The following is a 17,862-nucleotide window of genomic DNA, read 5'->3' as shown; positions in this document are numbered from 1 at the left end:
TCTTAGCCTGGCTAACACCAGACCGCCTCCTAAATCTAAATTGAGATTGAGAATGGGTCTGAAAAGGCTTCATTGATTTATGACTCCCAGGGACATAACCAGCAGTGAAATTAAACTGAAATTGGTGCATTAAACTCTCACCAAATTGTTTCAGAAGTGCGTCAAACACATTTTTTCTTTTTTAATGGGTTTTAAATGCAGTTGTTTACTCAGTTCCAAAGAAAATACACGTCCATATCTGTTTAACCCTACTGTGCTCTGACTGCCTTCTCTCTCTCTCTCCCTAGTGATGGCGGGCTGTGCCTCCAGTGTTAAATTGCTCTGTGATAGTGGGGCTTCGGTGAACACCAGTGATTTTGTGAGTATCACTGTTTCCAGTCCCTCATTAGGGGGCGGACCTTAAAATGAGTCTGTCACACAGTTACCCTGTCACACTGCTGTCATTGGGTTGCAATAAATACAATGAATATATGAGCACTTCTGCATTCCGGTGTTCATGACCAGTTTAACAACGGGGAAAAAACCCTCATCTAGTCTCACTCAAAATGAACCCAAGCTGCGAATACGTTTAGCATCTCAGCACTAAACATTAGTCCATTTTCAGGTCCTTATTTTCTGTGTGGATGGAACAAAGTGAATAATTAAATCAGTACAACAAGCTATTTCACTTTGTAGATTTTTCTTTCGTCATTGATGAGGTGCGTGTGTGTGTGTGTGTGTGTGTGTGTGTGTGTGTGTGTGTGTGTGTGTGTGTGTGTGTGTGTGTGTGTGTGTGCAGGATGGGAGGACTCCTCTGGTGCTGGCCACTCAGATGTGCCACCCACGGATCTGCCAGCTGCTGCTGGAGCGCGGGGCAGACATCACCGTCCGTGATAAACAGAACAAGTACGCCCGCATGTCAGCCGTCTGCTCTCGCTACCCACACCCTCTTTGCTGAGTTTGCATTGCCCTGCAGATTTATGACTTTCAGATTTGACATACCAATCTACTCTACTGAAGTAAACACATACAGGGCTTAATACAGCTACTTTCTCCCTACTTCCCACATTGGGATTAATTATTCCTTTTTTTTAACGAGGGATTGATTTTGAGAAACTGTTTTATATGGAGTTCATTTTATTGATTGGCCAGAGAGTTGATCAACAGTAGAAGTAAAGCAGTAAGCTATGGTGAGAGGGTGATCATATGGCGTAGTATTTGTATTCTCATGACTGTTGCGCTAGCTGACAGTGGTCATGCTCAGCCTACAGTGGCAGTATATGGCAATATGTGATGGGTACATGGAAACAGTTTTCATTTGCAAACATCACACTATGAAAATGTGTTCTCTGAGAAATTATAGAAGTATAGAAAATAGTCTGTGAGAACCTGATTTAAGTTTGATGGACAGTAAGAACAAAACTGTTACTCACCTTTTCTGCCATGCTATTTAAGTTGGCATATCTTTAAAACGTGTGTGTTTGTTGTTGTTGTCGTCGTCGTTGTTGTTGTTGTGGTGGTGTTCCCTTAGGACGGCTCTGATCCTGGGCTGTGAGTACGCCTGTAGAGACGCGGTGGAGGTCCTGCTAAGAAGCGGAGCGGACGTCACCGCCACTGACGGCTCCGGCCACGACAGCTACCACTACGCCCGCCTCAGCAAGAACCAGGAACTGGTGGCACTGGTCAAGAGCTACTTGGACAGCACCAACAAAGGTAGGGATGCTATGCGACACCACGCCGCGCCACCCTTGCCCTCTCACCTCAGCATTCTGCTACAGAGCAGAGTCTGGCCGTGTCTGCTGTATCCAGTGGTGAGCGATTTGTTTTGGTGTTTTCTGAAGGACTCCATTACGGTTGCCGTGGTGAATGAGCATGTTTTGGGATTCGGCAGGTGGACCCTCCTCAGAGAGAGCATTCAGATACACCACAGGCAGCCAAGCACAAGAAACTAGCCGCAGATAAGCAAAGCCCCAACAATACTGCCACACTGTACTGAACAAAGGAGTTTATTTCAATAGTATGGAGTGGAATGAAGTCCTGGCTGGGTTGCCTGGAGTGAATGAGCGTGCTGGTTCTTGTTAATCCCTCTCCCTCCCTTCCCTAATGACAGGAAAGGAAAAGGCTTTGCACCTATACTTATTCACCGCTAAGATCACTCATTTGTCATATCTCCATCATGGAGGAAACTACCCCGCTGCTTTCTGCTTCCCAGATCCCCTCTTTGGTCTGCATACAAACATTTTCACATTCTCACACCTAAAGCCATTTTTGATCCACCAGTCAGTGGCGTTTCTGTGAGACACCGAGATATGTCGTGCTGTCGCGGCTGATGCTAGTTACTCGTTCGTTTGACAGACAGGTGATTAGAGGACGCTGGCCGGCGGTGGTGTGGACGGACGGCCAGAGTCCTATTGTGTCGTCCTAATTGAAATTCCCCGTCTAGCACCTGTCAGTGTCTGGTTACAATCTGCAGTGGCGTTCAGCATTAGCATCCCTCCCTAATTACAGTGTAATTCTGTAATCACTGTGTTTGTGCTAGGGCTTTGCACACAGTATATACGAGACCCAGGCAGTGCCGCTGCTTCTGCAGCTGTCCTCATTTCATCTCTCTCAAAGTGGTCTCTGTGCAAATAGACTCCCCTGACGTTCTATCTCCTCTGACACCTCTTTCATTCGGTGTTTGGGTTTTGGATTCGGCCAAAATCTTAAATAAGGGATTTTGTTAATCGGCCGAACCTTCAAAAATCAGGATTCTGTGTTCCGCACCGTAGTTTTAATCTCCTTTTCTGTCCTTTCCAGCTAAAGAGGCTGCAAGGATGGAGCAGAAGAAAAGACAGGTGAGGAGCACCACCCCAACACTCCCCCCCGCCCCCACCCCCCATTCCCCAAACACCACACACACACACACACACACACACACACACACACACACACACACACACACACACACAGATGTGATTACATTCCATAAGTAGAGAGCAAATCAAACACTTGTGTCTGGTGGCACAGCACACTGGAGTGTTCTTCTATCAGTGCTCCCCTGCGATGCCTCTGCCGTCGGGCGCCTCATTATACAGGGTTATTGTTTTCATTAACACTGTTTTCTGCACAGGCTCAACACAAGCGCTCAGTGGTTAGGCTGTAATTGTTGTAGCGTTAGACAGCCGCTGAGGCATTCTAATGAAAATAAACGAAGCTAGTTTACTGGGGATCCAACAGGCTGCAGACAGACTAAGCGGCAGCCGTGTATGGAGCGAGGAAGACTGACTTGTGTGTATGTACACATAAGAGCTGAAGTCTCCCAGCTGTGGCCATTCTAAAGCTATATTTAAGTCCCATAGGTCCTACACTGCGCCAAGCTAAAGTTTTTCATCTGCTGTGTCAGTCTGCAGTAGAGTTGAACATTACCGCCCCCTGGTGTTTAGATAGGTAATGTGCAGTCTGCACCCTCTGGCCAGCTTTCTGTCAGCAAGGACACTAACCAACAGCCATCTGTCTCTCTGCAGCAGTTGAGTGTAGAGCCTGCTTCAAATACAAACAAGGATCAGATGATACATGTAAGTTAAATCTTAATTTGTAAATATAGATTTGTCTCACTCAGCTGTTGCCTTAAGTTTCAAGGACTTCTCAGGAGAAACACCAGCATCTCTTGACAGTTTTTACAGGGCTGACATGTTTTGTTGCCTACTGTGTGTTTAGTGGGTGCGGGTGCTGCAGTGGGTGCGGGTGAGTGAGTTTGTTGTGTTGTTGTGCAGGACCTGGAGAGGCAGAATGAGAGCCAGCAGGAGTCACTGAGGAAGTTCCATCAGGAGCAGAGAGCCCTCACGGACCAGGTCAACATGCTGCAGCAGCAGCTCAGCCAGGTAGCGTGTCCAGTCTAGACCAGCCAGACACCTAACACTAGGCTTCACTATGCCACATTGAATAAGGGAATGCACAATATTATTGAATAAGGGAATGCACAATATTATTGAATAAGGGAATGCACAATATTATTGAATAAGGGAATGCACAATATTATTGAATAAGGGAATGCACAATATTATTGGAAAAACATTGATATCAGCAGGTAACAGCTTAAACATTTTATTATTGGCATCAGCAGATAGGAACATTTCGGCCCATGTTCATGGCAGATAATTCGGCAAGGCACAATTTATTAGGATTTCAGACTCATGATTATTCGGATTTCAGACTCAGTCTCATGAAAATCTGTTCTAATAGGATGATATTTTTTTTATTATTATCTTTAATTTTTTTTGTAGATGTCACTTAAAATACTTCTACACCAACTTGAAATGATTTCCTTATTTTTCCATGAGTTAATGTTTGCATTTCTTGAAATATACATTGGGGTAGAATGAAAGGAACTGTTTTATGGCTGTATACAGTACCTAAACCGTCACAGTGAGAAACACTAAGAGTAGATTAACTCCAGTATAGCCTGTTAAAAGGAGTAAAAGAGGTGTGTGTGTGTGTGTGTGTGTGTGTGTGTGTGTGTGGTTGTGTGGCTCGATGGTGTTTTAAGCCCCCACCGTCGACTTCAAGGCAGCGCTGTGACTGTTGACTTCAGGGTTCAACCCATACCCTAACCCTAGTGCCTTCTATGCAGCACTGCCTGGAAGACTACTTTAGGGGCTTAAAACACCATACAGGGCGTGTGTGTGAGAGAAAATGTCGGCATATTAAATATCGTGCATCCCTATATTAAATATTTCCCCACTGTATATTTTTCCCCACTGTATATTTTTGGGGCTTTTGGCTTTGATTGGCAAGGCAGTAGGGATAGACAGGAACTGAATATGGAGCGGTAGATGGGAATGTGAGCAGGAATTGACTTAGTGGGTTCATAGACCCAAATATGGTCGGGATGTTGCTGCTTGCGTCACAGCTCCCGTGGTGTCTGATATTTCACTGAGTTAGTCTTTTTTCACCTTGTAGGAGAAGTCCGCAATGGAGGACATCCACATGGAGGTGAGTGAAGGCTGGCGTCCTGGTGATTAATGAGGATGAGGATGTCAGCATTTTCTTGCTCACAAGCCCGGCGGTCCATTAACTCTCTTCCCAGTGTACCCCACAGTGCTCTACAAACAGGATGCTGATGATTCTTTGTGTTTGTTTGACATGTACATGTAGAGGGAACAGCTCATGATTCTTTGTGTTTGTTTGACATGTAGAGGGAACAGCTCATGATTCTCTGTGTTTGTTTGACATGTACATGTAGAGGGAACAGCTCATGATTCTCTGTGTTTGTTTGACATGTACATGTAGAGGGAACAGCTCATGATTCTCTGTGTTTGTTTGACATGTAGAGGGAACAGCTCAGACATCTGCTCACGGCCAGAGGAGAGGATGGGGCTCGCGCTGTGGAAACAGTCAAGGTGCAGATGAAGTCTCATCTGGTCAGTGGCCAACACACCACCCACACACACACACACACACACACACTTTTTAGCGCTCATAGACTATTCATGATGCTCAGGCCGCATCTAGCTGGCCCTGAACTCCAGGCTGACTGGTGGATTTGAATACTAAATTTCCATCTGATTTCTACAGGGGGATTATTCCGGCCAATCTGTTATCAAAGGTGAGCAAGCCCTCTGAATCGCACCGGCTACATCTGCTTTTAGGTGGGGGGGGGCGGGCGGGCGGGCGGATGGGCAACTTCTGTCTCTAATGAGCAGTGCTATGTTATTTGAAGCCATGCCGTGCTTTTGATCACAGATTCTCTCTGTCTCTCTGCTCCCTGTCCCCCAACCCTGTCTGTTTCTTCTTCCTGTTTTTGTACCGCACAGGAAAAGAAAACATTCTGGTGAGGCAGTCCCACAGCCTGGATTCCGCTCAGGTGTGTGTGTGTGTGTGTCTGTGTCTCGATTCTGCTCAGGTACTCAGTCTGGAGCTACAGGGGCAGGTTTTCTATTGTGTGCTTTGCATCTGCAGAGGAGTGGTTGGTACCGCCAGCATTGCACTAGAGACCCAGGAGCTTGGTTCCACTTTCAGAGTGTAACGCCAGGCTCATCAGTGTCAGTTTGATATACCCTAGGAACACTTCAGACATTCTGACCAGTCAAAGCAATCAAAGTTTTTATAGGGACGGGAGGTTTCTGTTTGATATACAGAAATGAGTACCGCTACTTAACATCACTTAACAACAAGATAGAACGGTGTTTGTATTTGTAATAATAGTATTATTATGGTAAGTGCTGCGTTATGCCAAAGATCCATGATTACTGACCCTCTCTGGTTACGCTTTGCTGCTGACGCATCATTATTTCCAGTGTGAACCCCCAGTCTGATAGGTCACCACATGGCTCAATGCCTCGATGCAGAATTGAGCAGATGGCCAGCAATGCAGTAATGATGTGCATGGCCCTGCCTTACACAGACTGCTTGTGTCAGCCCTGTGCAGCTTTAGAGAGGTAGAGGGAGGCAGTCAAATAAGCCACCAGTCCTCATTTCAAACCATCAGCTCTTTGCCCCCTCAGGAAAAGGGGAGATTTGTGATTTCATTAGCTTTAATCCCCGTACTTTATTCTTTTTTTTTTCTCTCTGTGTGTTTGGGATAAACTTAAATTTGTGGTGGGAGCTTTTTTTGTGACCCGTATTGCCCTATTAGAGCAGTCTTATCCATCCCAAGTAAAAGTGTGTGTGTGTGTGTGTTTGTGTGTGTCTGTCAGTGTGTGTCTGTCTGAGTATGTGCCTTAGGGTGGTCCTTATTTTTCAACTTTTAAAAGTTCATGCTCTCACCCCACAAATATTTTTGAATAAATAAAAAAAACAATTGGGCAAATTTTTATCAATATTAATCAATATTTAGAGGTTGCTCAAGACCTTTGAAGTTTAACACATATTGTGCAATGTGCATATATTTGGGATTTTTCGCCTATTATGTGATACATTGTGCTAGCATGTATAATTGTTTAATAATATATGCTTATGACAGCAATGGACTTATTTGACCATGCAGTCAATGACAATGTGTATTGATTATTGGTGACCACATGTGGTGGTTTTACCTACATCACCTAAGTAATCTTAAAATGGGAATTCCATATTGTCCATGCAAATTTACAATGATGATTTGCTGATCTCATCTGCTGATTCCGGTATTTCCCAATAATATTGTGTTGTGAGCAATTTTCATAGCAACTCCTGTTTTAGTTGTGATCTGTCTTTCAAAGCAAGAACACTTCAATGTGAATGAAGCACAGTAGACAATATACACTGAGACAATGGCTGAAGCAACACGAAGCAAGTCCGCTATATGGTTACTTGGATCAGAAGAGACTGAAATAACTGGAACAAAGTTACCCTCCAAGAAGCAGGTTTCATGTGTGTTGTAATATCAATTTCAATTTAATTTCACTTATAGAGCGGCAAAACATTACTCATGTGTCATGACGCTTTACAGAGTGTTAAACATTTAAAGAGAGCCCACGAGTAACAGGGGCGAGGAAAAACTCCCTAGAATTAAAGATACATATACGAAGAAACCTCGAGCAGATCCACGACTCAAGGGCCAGACCCAAGGGTATCACATAAAACATTGAAAAAAAACTAAAAGAAGTCTTGGTATTCTAGGACAAGGCTAGGATTCCCGTTCGTCCCCAACATCATGCCATAAAACAACTGGAAACACTTCAGGACAAATGGCAGAAGCCAAGAAAAATGCCAAGAGAACTTCCAAGACTCAGCAGTCCAATGTAGAGGCCTTCGTAGACCAGTTAGGAGACCTGTTTGATATTGCATTTCAGGATGCACTCATTCATCTCAAGAATCCATAAGATAGAGACTTTCCTCTGGCCCAGAGTGAAAATGGACATCTCAGGTGTACAACTGTACAATATGATGATACTATACTATAGTTAGAGTTCAACATTCTGTCATTACGTCATACAAGCATGACAAGTGATTTTGGTTTGTTTGTTTGTTTCTTTCTTTCTTTCTAGGATTTTGATGTTGTATGTTGTTTACCACAACATACCACAGTATTAAGCATAATATTGCATTTTATTTTTTTTGTGTTCTTAAATGGTACAATTTCTGCAAAAATTAGCGATTCCGGAAATATTCAAAGGCCTTGAGCAACCTCTAGATATTGTGGGAACAATTCAAAATTTTGCACAGTGTGTTTTTATTGATATCCTAACACATTTAGGAGGTGAGAGTTAAACATTTCCAATTTTTTTTTTTTACCCCATTTAAGGACCACCCTAATGTGCCTGTGTGTGTGTCTATGTCTGTGTCTGTGTGTGGACAGACAGATGGATGTGGAAGGTCAAAGCTTGCCTAGTTAAATGTGAGCTGGTTCCTAAATGTTGCACTGTGTCTCTCTGTAGGTCCTGCAGTCGTCGGTGTCGCGACCCCTGGAGCTGACAAGGACGCCATCGCTGGTGGCGTCGGGCGGCGAGGCGGAGAGCCTGCGGCGGGAGCTGGACGCTCTGCGGAAGAAGCAGGAGGCGTTGGAGGAGGAGACGGCCCAGCTGCAGGCGGCACTGAGCCGTAAGGTCCAGGAGTGCGAGGAGCTGGCGCAGAGTCGCGACGCCACCAAGCGCGACGCTGACCTGCAGGTGCGGCAGCTGGAGGAGGCGCTGGGCGACGTGCAGAAGAGGATGCTCGACTCCGAGGCCAAGGTCAAGCAGCTGCAGGCCCACGTGGTGGCGGTCAAGGAGCACCTGAGCAACCAGCTGGTGGAGGATCTGAAGACGCAGCTCGGCGACGTCAAGGCCAAGTACGAGGGCGCGTCGGCGGAGGTGGGCCGCGTGCGCAACCACCTGAAGCTGAGCGAGAAGGCGCTGGAGGAGTACAAGAAGAGCGAGGGCCAGCTGGCCGTGGAGGCCGAGCGGCTCACCCAGGAGCTCAACGTCCTGAAGGACGAGCGCGAGGACATGGCCGAGACCCTGATGGACATGGAGGCGCACGTCAAGGAGGTGGAGATCCGTCTGTCCGCCATGGTGCCCTCCGAGAAGTTCGACAACATGAAGAACCTGCTGACCAACGCCGTGGACGAGAAGGAGAAGCAGATAGCCGAGCTGAGGGAGGACTACGACCGCGTCTTGGAGGAGGTGGCCGAGCTCCACAGGGAGATGGACAACCGCAACGGCCCGGCGGCCATGACCGTCCCCCTGCAGGAGCACGAGCGCGTGAGGGCGGCCCTGGAGGAGCACAGCGCGTCTCTCAAGAGGAAGCTGTCGGACATCACCGCCAAGAGCCAGGCGCTGATCCAGGAGGTCGAGGAGAGTGAGGAGGAGCGGGAAGTCCTCCGGGAGCAGCTGGAGGACCTCCGGGACCAGATCCAGAGCGAGTTTGTGCCCCTACAGTCCCACGAGGACGTGAAGAGGTCACTGGGCCGCGCGCTGGACGACCTGAAGGACAAGCTGGCCGAGGCGGCCGAGAAGAAGCAGCTGGCCGAGGAGGAGCTGCGCAGGCTTAAGGACGAGAAGGCCTCGCTGTGCGAGAACGATCACCCTTGCGAGCAGCCATCTAGTTCAGGCAGGCTCCAGGCGGGTGGTGGCCAGCTGGAGCAACGCCAAGAACTGGAGCTGGAGCAGGAGCTGGACGCCATGCAGCGGGGGAGCAACGAGTGGGAGAGGCAGCTGAGGGAGGCGTTGGCCGAAAAGGAGGCCCTGGAGCAGAGTCTGCGGGGACGGGTGGTGTCCAGGGAGGACCACGAGGGAATGAGGGCGGAGCTGACCGCCGCCTTGGAGGAGTCCAAGAATCAAATCTCCACGTTGGAGAAGAACGGGGAGGCGAGGGAGGAAGAGTTGCAGAAGGTGAAAGAAGAAAGTGCCATGTTGAAAGAGGAGCTTGAGAAAGTTCAGACGGTGTTCGAAAATGACTATATCAGCCTTAGTGACCACCAAACGGTCACAAGCACGCTGAGCAGTGCCTTAGCTGAAGCTGAGGAGAGGGTCAAGGAAGCGCTCTCCAGGCATCAGTCGGCTCAGGACGACACCGTGAAGCTGCACGAGGAGATCGAAGCGCAGAAGAGAGAGCTGGATACGATACAGGAGGCTATTCACGTGAAGTTTGTGCCACTGTCTGTCGTGCAGGAGAAAGAGAGCGGCTTTGAGGCCGCGCTGAAGGACTTGAACGAGCAATTGAGCGAGATGCAGGAGAAGTACGACCAGGAGAAGACGGAGAGCGAACGTCGGAAGTCTGAGACTGAGCGTCTGGAGGCAGAGCTGCAGGAGGCTCTGCAGAAGCTGGAGGCCGACCTGGAGTCCGGCGAGAGGCAGCTAGAGGCCGAGGCCGAGCAGAAGGGTCAGTCGGAGGAGCTGAGCCTCAAGCTGGTGGACCTGGAGCAGCAGTACAAGGAGGTGACGGTGCAGCGCGCCGAGCTGGAGGAGCAGAACGCGCTGTGCGCCGCCGAGATCCAGGCGCTGCAGCGACGCCTGGAGGGGGAGTACGTGCGGCTGGAGCGCTTGGAGGCCACGCAGCAGGCGCTGACCGACAGCCTGCAGCAGGCCCAGGAGCAATGCCAGCAGGCTAGGGCGTCCAGCGCACGAGGCCGAGCCGCCGCCAGCCTCGAGCAGGAGCTGCAGGCCCAAATGCCGGGCCGGCAGGCGCGGTCGGCGCCTGGTCCCTGGTGAGCCAGCAGTTAGGAGGAGGCGCCGCAGGGCGCCGGACAGGAGGGTGGCCACGCAGCGGCTAGGCGCCCTGCCGAGGAGGGAGGGCAGGCCCATGGGAGGAGGACGGGCGGCGCCTGCAGAGCGAAGCTGAGCCCACCCAGGCCCTGGAGGAGCGCTTGTGGGCATGAAAGGAAGGCGAGGTGGCCGAAGCAAGCAGCAGCCGGACAAGCAGCGGCTGGAGGAGGAGGTGCAGGAGCTCGGCGAGAGGCTGTCGGGGCTGGCCGAGCAGTACGAGGAGCTGTACCGGGAGACGGCCCTGCGCCGCGACGCCGAGACGCAGGCGCGCGCCGAGGCCGACTCCCTGCAGGCCAAGAGCACCACCATCGAGGGCGAGATCCGCGAGCTGAAGGAGCGCTACGACGGCTCTCTGCACACCATCGGCGAGCTGCAGAAGAGGATCCAGATGTCCTCCGAGCAGACCGAGGCCAAGGACAAGCGGGTAAGAGAGGAGGAGGCCTGCTCGCGCTCTCCTCTGCAGTGCGCTGCACTGTCCTGCAGTTAGCCTTAATCACTTCTGACACTGCAAGTGGCCATACAGACGTGGGAAGCGGCAGCTGTAATAGCGTGTGTGTGTTTGCATTTGTGTGTGTGTGTGTGTGTGTGTGTGTTTTGTGTGTGTCTGTGTGTTTGCATTTGTGTGTGTGTCTCCCTCAGATCACAGAGCTCCTGGCAGACGTGGAGAGGCTGAAGCAGGCGCTGAACGGTCTGTCCCAGCTGGCCTACTCTGGCAGCGCGCCCAACAAGAGGCAGGCGCAGCACATTGATGCTCTCCAGGCCCAGGTTAAAAGCCTGCAGCAGCAGCTGGCTGTGAGTCCACAACCCACCCCATTCCTGCTCAAAGAGCACCGTGTGTGTGTGTGTGTGTGTGTGTGTGTGTGTGTTTTGCGTGGTCAATCAAACCAACCCTCACCCCTCTCTCCCCCCACCTTGGTCCAGTCTCACCCGTTCACTTCACACACACACACACACACACACACACACACACACACACACACACACACACACACACACACACACACACCAGGGCTGCCTTGTGTCAATGCAGGCATCAGTATGCAGAAATATAAGCTGGAGAAATCAATTACAACACGTTCTCCCACCTGGGGATTGGACAGACGTAAGCTTGTCTAATCCACAAATAACTTACATGAGACGTGCTGACCACACTCACTGACTGGCATATTTTTTGGTTGTTTATGTTGAAAAAATGAGTGTGCGTAACTGCGCCGCTGTTTCCGTGTCAGAGAAATGAGTGGATTTGACATGTTTATATGCGGCTTGCCTTCAGGAGATCTGGCTCGCCACTGGGCAAGAGTTTCCCTGAATTAAAATGTACGTCTAACTGAGACAAAACTGTTCAAACTTTAAACTTAACTTGTTATTAAACTTGGGGTCAAACAAGGCAAAGCAGACAGTCAAAAGTTGACATTCTAGTGATGTAATTGATTGAGGTGTGAACTAAAACACCATTCCTCCTGTCAATAATAATTAATCTTTCAGACACTCCCTCTCAAAGGAAATGATTGTCAGGAAGCCAGTAAGACACCTGCCTCCAGGTCAGAGCCAAATCAGAAACAACCTGCAGGGAATAACCTGCAAACTTTTTTAAAGACCAGAAACTGGTGTCCAAACTGTTGTGCAGATCAGGTTGTCCAGGAGGATGCGTTGTGGGCAGTGACTGTGACTGGCCCCCTCATTTCCTTTTTAGAGTTCAGGCTTTAGCCTGAGAAGGCAGCGAGTTGCGGTGAGTGCGCTTCTATACATAGCCTGTGCTGGCTCAGTTTCTCAGTTGCTCCGGGAGCAGATCATCAGAGAGCCCCAGACACCTCTGATTCTCTCTCTCTCTCTCTCTATCTCTATCTCTCTGTGTCTCTCTGTCTCTCTCTCACACACACTCTCTTTCACTCCCTCCCTCCCTCTCTCACTCACTCCCTCTCTCTCTCACTCCCCCCCCCTCTCTCTCTATCTATCTCTGTGTCTCTCTCTATCTCTCTGTGTCTCTCTCTCTCTCACACACTCTCTCTTTCACTCCCTCCCTCTCTCTTTCACTCCCTCCCTCTCTCTGTCTCTCTCACTCCCTCCCTCTCTCTCTCTCCCTCCCACAGGATGCTGAAAGGCAGCACAGGGAAGTGGTCTCCATTTACCGAACTCATCTCCTCAGTGCTGCTCAGGTAACACCACCCCTCTGCTTTGTGTGTTGCCTACTTGGAAATCAGGGCTCTGTCATGAACAATTTGTTCCAGCCTGGGAAAAATGTCCCAAAACGTTTTCCCAAACACGACTGTGTTTATATGGATATGTATGTATGTATATATATATATATATATATATATATATATATATGTATATATATATATATGTGTGTGTGTGTGTGTATGTATTCAATGGTCTATTCGTGCAAACATTCGCTGTCCTCTATTTTCAGCTTGAGCCCATGTGATTCTCAGGTGTCAGAACTTGAGGGCCGTAGTATTGCTGTCATCCCACAGCTCAGCATGAGGGTCCAGACATGTTTACCAGTGGCTGAAGGGATGGATTAGATGTAGCTTACATGTGTAGACAGTTAAGGATTTGCTGGCTGACTGGTTGAGGATTTAAATGAGACTTATTTAATGGTGTGTGTGTGTGTGTGTGTGTGTGTGTGTGTGTGGTGTCTCGTAGGGGCACATGGATGAAGACGTCCAGGCGGCTCTACTGCAGATCATCCGTATGCGGCAGGAGTTTGTGTGCTAGAGGGAGCGCGGTGGGAGCACCAGCATTCACCCAGCATCCCACAATGCACTGCACAGCCACATGTGGGCCCACCCAACGTAGCAACCCACGTAGATCCACGTTGGCGTCAAGCGTCATATGCCTGTCCAGGGTCTATAGATAGCCACATGTGAAGGAGGTGACCAGGAACTTTGGGTTAACAGCCACTACATGTTAGTTTAGCATGTGCAGTATTAGCAGGTGTTGGGAGTGATTAGATCACGTTAGACGAGGTTTGTTCAGGGCGCTCAGGCGTGCATGTGAACACATGGCTGGGAAGTATTGTAGAAATGTGAGTGGAAGTGAGGAAAGAGAGGGCAAGTGCAGTTCTTAAAGCAAAAGGGGGGGGTGGAGGAGGAGGGAGGGGGGAGGGGAGAGGGAGGGGGTAAGGAGTGGAGGGGAGGGGGTAAGGGAGTGAGTGGAGGGGGGTAAGGGTAGGAGTGGAGGGGGGCAAGGGAGTGAGTGGAGGGGGCAAGGGAGTGAGTGGAGGGGGGTAAGGGAGTGAGTGGAGGGGGCAAGGGAGTGAGTGGAGGGGTGAGGGAGTGAGTGGAGGGGGTGAGGGAGTAGAGGGAGGGGGTAAGGGAGGGAGTGGAGTGCCTTGTGGCTGTTTAGAGGGGGTATGAGGTTGGCGTTATGGGAGTGTGAGTGTAGTTTTTGGCAATCGAGTCACGTCAATGTCATGACGCCTCTGACGGGATTAGAAGTTACGGTCTACTTTCCCTCCGTGGTGCCCTCCTTTGACCCTCCACATAGCCACACACACACACACACACACCCCGCCCGCCTGCATCTGCAGACTACCAACCCCTCACTCTTCCCATACACACACGCTAGAGAGAGGAGGTTGTAGCTTCTCCGCCGCCTTGCCTTGCGCAGCAGACTGGGAGCCGGACTCCCACCACTCATACAGAACCCACACAGTCATATGAGCAGCTCCACTCTCACGTCCCTACCAGTGTCCCTGGGGTATCCGCCACAATGACTTTAACCTGCAGGTCCAAACCAATCAACACACTCCACACGTCTCCAGTGCTCCCACTCTGTCAGGCTCTCCCTTACTCCATTTTTTTCATTAATCTCAGCGGCCCTGTCTCACTCCATCATATCTCTCTCCTCCTCATTCTCATCCTTTTATTCCTGTCTTTTTCACCTTAGTCATACGCTTCATCTATGTTCTCTCTCTCACTGTCTTACTCTCTTTCTCATCTCTCCATCTCTCTCTCTAAGGGGGGGGGTGTCATGTGCTGAGGCAGACGCAGAGTCTGTCTCTCTCTCTTTCTCTCTCTGTTTGTATTTCTCTTACACACTCAAACACGCGCGCGCGCGCACACACACACACACACAAGTGGTGGGTCCACAGCATTATGTGTGGTTCACTCTGGATGTCAATGCCGGATTTGGGTCACAGAATGTTAATGGTGTGTCTCCTGGTTAAGCGAATGGGACTTTGATTGCTTTCTGGTGCCTTGCGGCGACACAGCGTCCTCCCTATCCCAGTTGCCTGCCTCCTGCCAGTGGGACAACAGCCCCCTCTAGTGGTGTGACTTGGCTGGCCAAGTTTAGTACTTTTACTCCGGGTGAAGTTACTTGAGTAGCTCTCATGGTTATTGGGTTTTTTTTTCAATGTAGGGAGATTTTAGGCATTTGAGAGTCTTCATTTTTTTGCCTGCAAACTGATATATTTTTTCATGGCTTTTTAATATGTTTATTAAACCCTGTTTTGAGGTAAAATATACAGCAGGTCTGGAGTTAGTTAGAGTTCAGGACGCAGGACAGTCATTGAATCCCACGGTAGAGGTGGTATTTATCTCTTTATGCAGTCAAAGGCTTTCGTCAGCTGATCAATCAGTTGTAAAAGCGAATGATTTTTTAAAACAATATATTTCATGATATTCACTTCTCATGGTATCCGTTTATAATGCAGTAATATTGACTAAACTGTTTTAAATGACCTCTGATTGAATGTTTGACCTAACATGATTGGGATTGATATGTTTTTATTTTCCTTTTGGGAGTTAAAAAAATTTGCATTAATACAATATATTACCAATGTCATGATTTCCATCCACTACTGGTCTTTAACAGGCGTGTGTTGTGGTTTTATTTAATGTTTTTTTTTTTTTTAGTTTTACAAGTTAGTCAAACATCAATAAAAGTGCCTATAAAACAGAAATGTGTTTCTGCGTGTGTCTGTTGTAAAAGGGGTATTTAGATAATTGCCCAATTGATTAATCAGTATTTCCTATAAAAACAGAAATGTGTTTATGTAGATGTCTGTAAAAGGGGTATTTAAATAATTGCCTAAATAATTAATTGGTACTATGTACGTCACTTTCCACAATGAACCATATTAAAGGCTGGGTTAATTGTTGAGGTTAATGATATGTAAAATAGTGCCATAACGCACATCTGTCATTGCATATGTCTTTAATAATCTAAAAGAGCATTTGAGCTTTCTTTTTTTGAAAGAAAAAAAAAAAGTCTCATCTAAACAGATGTTGGCACTGATTGGTTTTGTTTACGTTGACATGCATTGTTGTTTTGATTGAACCAAATTACCACTTGTTAAAGTAGTGGGCTTTTGACATATCCATTTAATGTGTCCCTGACATGTGAACCATATGACTGAGCCATCCCCCCACCAGGAGCCCTGGGGCTCCAGACCGATCAGATGTTTGTGTGGGTACATACTGTATATGTGTGCGTGTTTTCTGTTTGTTCTGCCTCCAAGATATAAAGTCTCAATATTTTGATTGTCAGCGACGGTGTTGTTTGATGATGTCTCGTGGGAGTTGAAAGTTCAGTCCGTTTGAGAAGTATTATTGGCAGCACTGTAATGATCTCCCTCTGTTCCTCCTAAACAGAAGCATCTGGAGGGAGCTGCTCTCTACCAGGCCCCCACAGCTCTCTCTTGTGAGTGGGCGCAGTGCAGTGCATGTGGTTTCACTTGAAACACAATCACAAGAGGAATGAAAGGGCCTCTCTGGCACGGCTCCTCGGCTCTTATCTTGCACCGTTTGTGGATTTGTACTTTTTTGTCTCGCTCTCAAAGGGGTTGATTTTCCTCAGGTGCTGCCAATAGCCCACGCCGAAGTTCAGAGCCGCAGTAGTGGGGGTGGGGTGGGGGGTAGTAGCCGCAGCCTCATCCCCATCTCCATCCCCATTCCCACCGCCGTGGTGTCTCTGTGAAGGGGAGGTTTTGTGCAAATGTGTGCCAGAAGCAAGGGGGTGGGGATTGTTGTCAGAGGCTGTGTCATATGGAAGTGCTCTGCAGAGATCCGTTTGAAGTCCGGTGGGCCCTTCACGAGGACACCTTTGGCCCCTTCCTGTACACCAGCCGACAGTTTAATTGCCGGAGTTTGCCAGGCTGCGTCATTGTTTTGAATCTTCCACATTCATCAGTGTAATGGCTTGTTGTGATGGTCCTAGCCTTGCTGTCATTCTACTCATGTTGCATGCAGCGTGTGGATTCAAACTACATTTCTGTTTTTCTTTCTTGTTTTTTTTTGGACCCAAAATGAAAGCTGCACAGACTGACAACACCTTGCCCTGTCCTGAAGACCTTTTAATTACTCCAGTGTTTGCCTTGTATTTGATTACTTTAAGGAACCCAAAAAGCCCCAGTCTCAGATGTCCCAGCCCACCTCCCCTCCTTGGTTTTAGTACCCTGCTATTTGCGGTCTGCTCTGTATAAGCTGTTCTCAGCAATTATGGCAAATACAATTCAATCTGTTTGGAGATTTTCCTTTAATCTCATTTCCAGGCCCGTAACCAGGAGCAGATGCCCGCGCTGGCTCTTCCTTAAAACATTAATCATCTGCTTAAGGATCACAGCACTTGTGATGCCATTTAACAGTCTAGCCCCCTTCTCCTCCTTCTCTCCTCCCCTCCTCCTCCTCCCCCCTCCTCCACCATGTTGTAGTTTGAACAGAGTGGTTTGTAAGGGGCCCCCTCCTCTCCTCCTTTCCTCTCCTCCACCATGTTGTAGTTTGAACAGATTGGTTTGTAAGGGGCCCCCTCCTCTCCTCCTTTCCTCTCCTCCACCATGTTGTAGTTTGAACAGAGTGGTTTGTAAGGGGCCCCCTCCTCTCCTCCTTTCCTCTCCTCCACCATGTTGTAGTTTGAACAGAGTGGTTTGTAAGGGGCCCCCTCCTCTCCTCCTTTCCTCTCCTCCACCATGTTGTAGTTTGAACAGAGTGGTTTGTAAGGGGCCCCCTCCTTTTCCTCTCCTCCTCTCCTTCTCCCTGGTGTAGTTTGAACGAAGAGGCTAGTATGGGGCCTCCTCTTTTCCTCCTCATCCTGTCCTTTTCCTTCTCTCCCCCTTCTCCTCCTCCATAGTGTAGTTTGAACAGAGTGGGTTGTAAGGGGCCCTGTGCTGCTTCTCATGTGGTTTTGTTACCTCCCTCAGTAGTCACCACGCCACTGTGCCTGACCCCCACTGCAGCTCCAGCTCGGGCTGTGACTCGGCCTTCGTCACTTCGTGTTGGCCACCCCACCCCCA

General features: G+C 48.8%; 1 protein-coding gene across 1 annotated transcript in view; it reads left to right on the top strand.

Annotated features, from left to right (window-relative positions):
* The window catches only part of uacab (uveal autoantigen with coiled-coil domains and ankyrin repeats b), a 37,739-nt gene extending 24,253 nt beyond the window's left edge, over nucleotides 1–13,486 (top strand). The window contains 15 exon segments of the mRNA XM_048263128.1: nucleotides 288–358; nucleotides 779–885; nucleotides 1,511–1,692; nucleotides 2,779–2,816; nucleotides 3,486–3,536; nucleotides 3,735–3,842; nucleotides 4,921–4,953; nucleotides 5,292–5,381; nucleotides 5,536–5,566; nucleotides 5,775–5,824; nucleotides 8,319–10,549; nucleotides 10,590–11,049; nucleotides 11,265–11,417; nucleotides 12,716–12,781; nucleotides 13,272–13,486. Of these exon segments, the coding sequence (XP_048119085.1) occupies nucleotides 288–358; nucleotides 779–885; nucleotides 1,511–1,692; nucleotides 2,779–2,816; nucleotides 3,486–3,536; nucleotides 3,735–3,842; nucleotides 4,921–4,953; nucleotides 5,292–5,381; nucleotides 5,536–5,566; nucleotides 5,775–5,824; nucleotides 8,319–10,549; nucleotides 10,590–11,049; nucleotides 11,265–11,417; nucleotides 12,716–12,781; nucleotides 13,272–13,343 (3,743 nt within the window). The 3' untranslated portion in view covers nucleotides 13,344–13,486.
* The last annotated feature ends 4,376 nt before the right edge of the window (nucleotides 13,487–17,862 follow it).

Source organism: Alosa alosa, chromosome 14, assembly GCF_017589495.1.
Source record: "Alosa alosa isolate M-15738 ecotype Scorff River chromosome 14, AALO_Geno_1.1, whole genome shotgun sequence".
NCBI classification, from domain to species: Eukaryota; Metazoa; Chordata; class Actinopteri; order Clupeiformes; family Clupeidae; genus Alosa; species Alosa alosa.
This window is presented reverse-complemented; position numbering and strand designations above follow the sequence as displayed.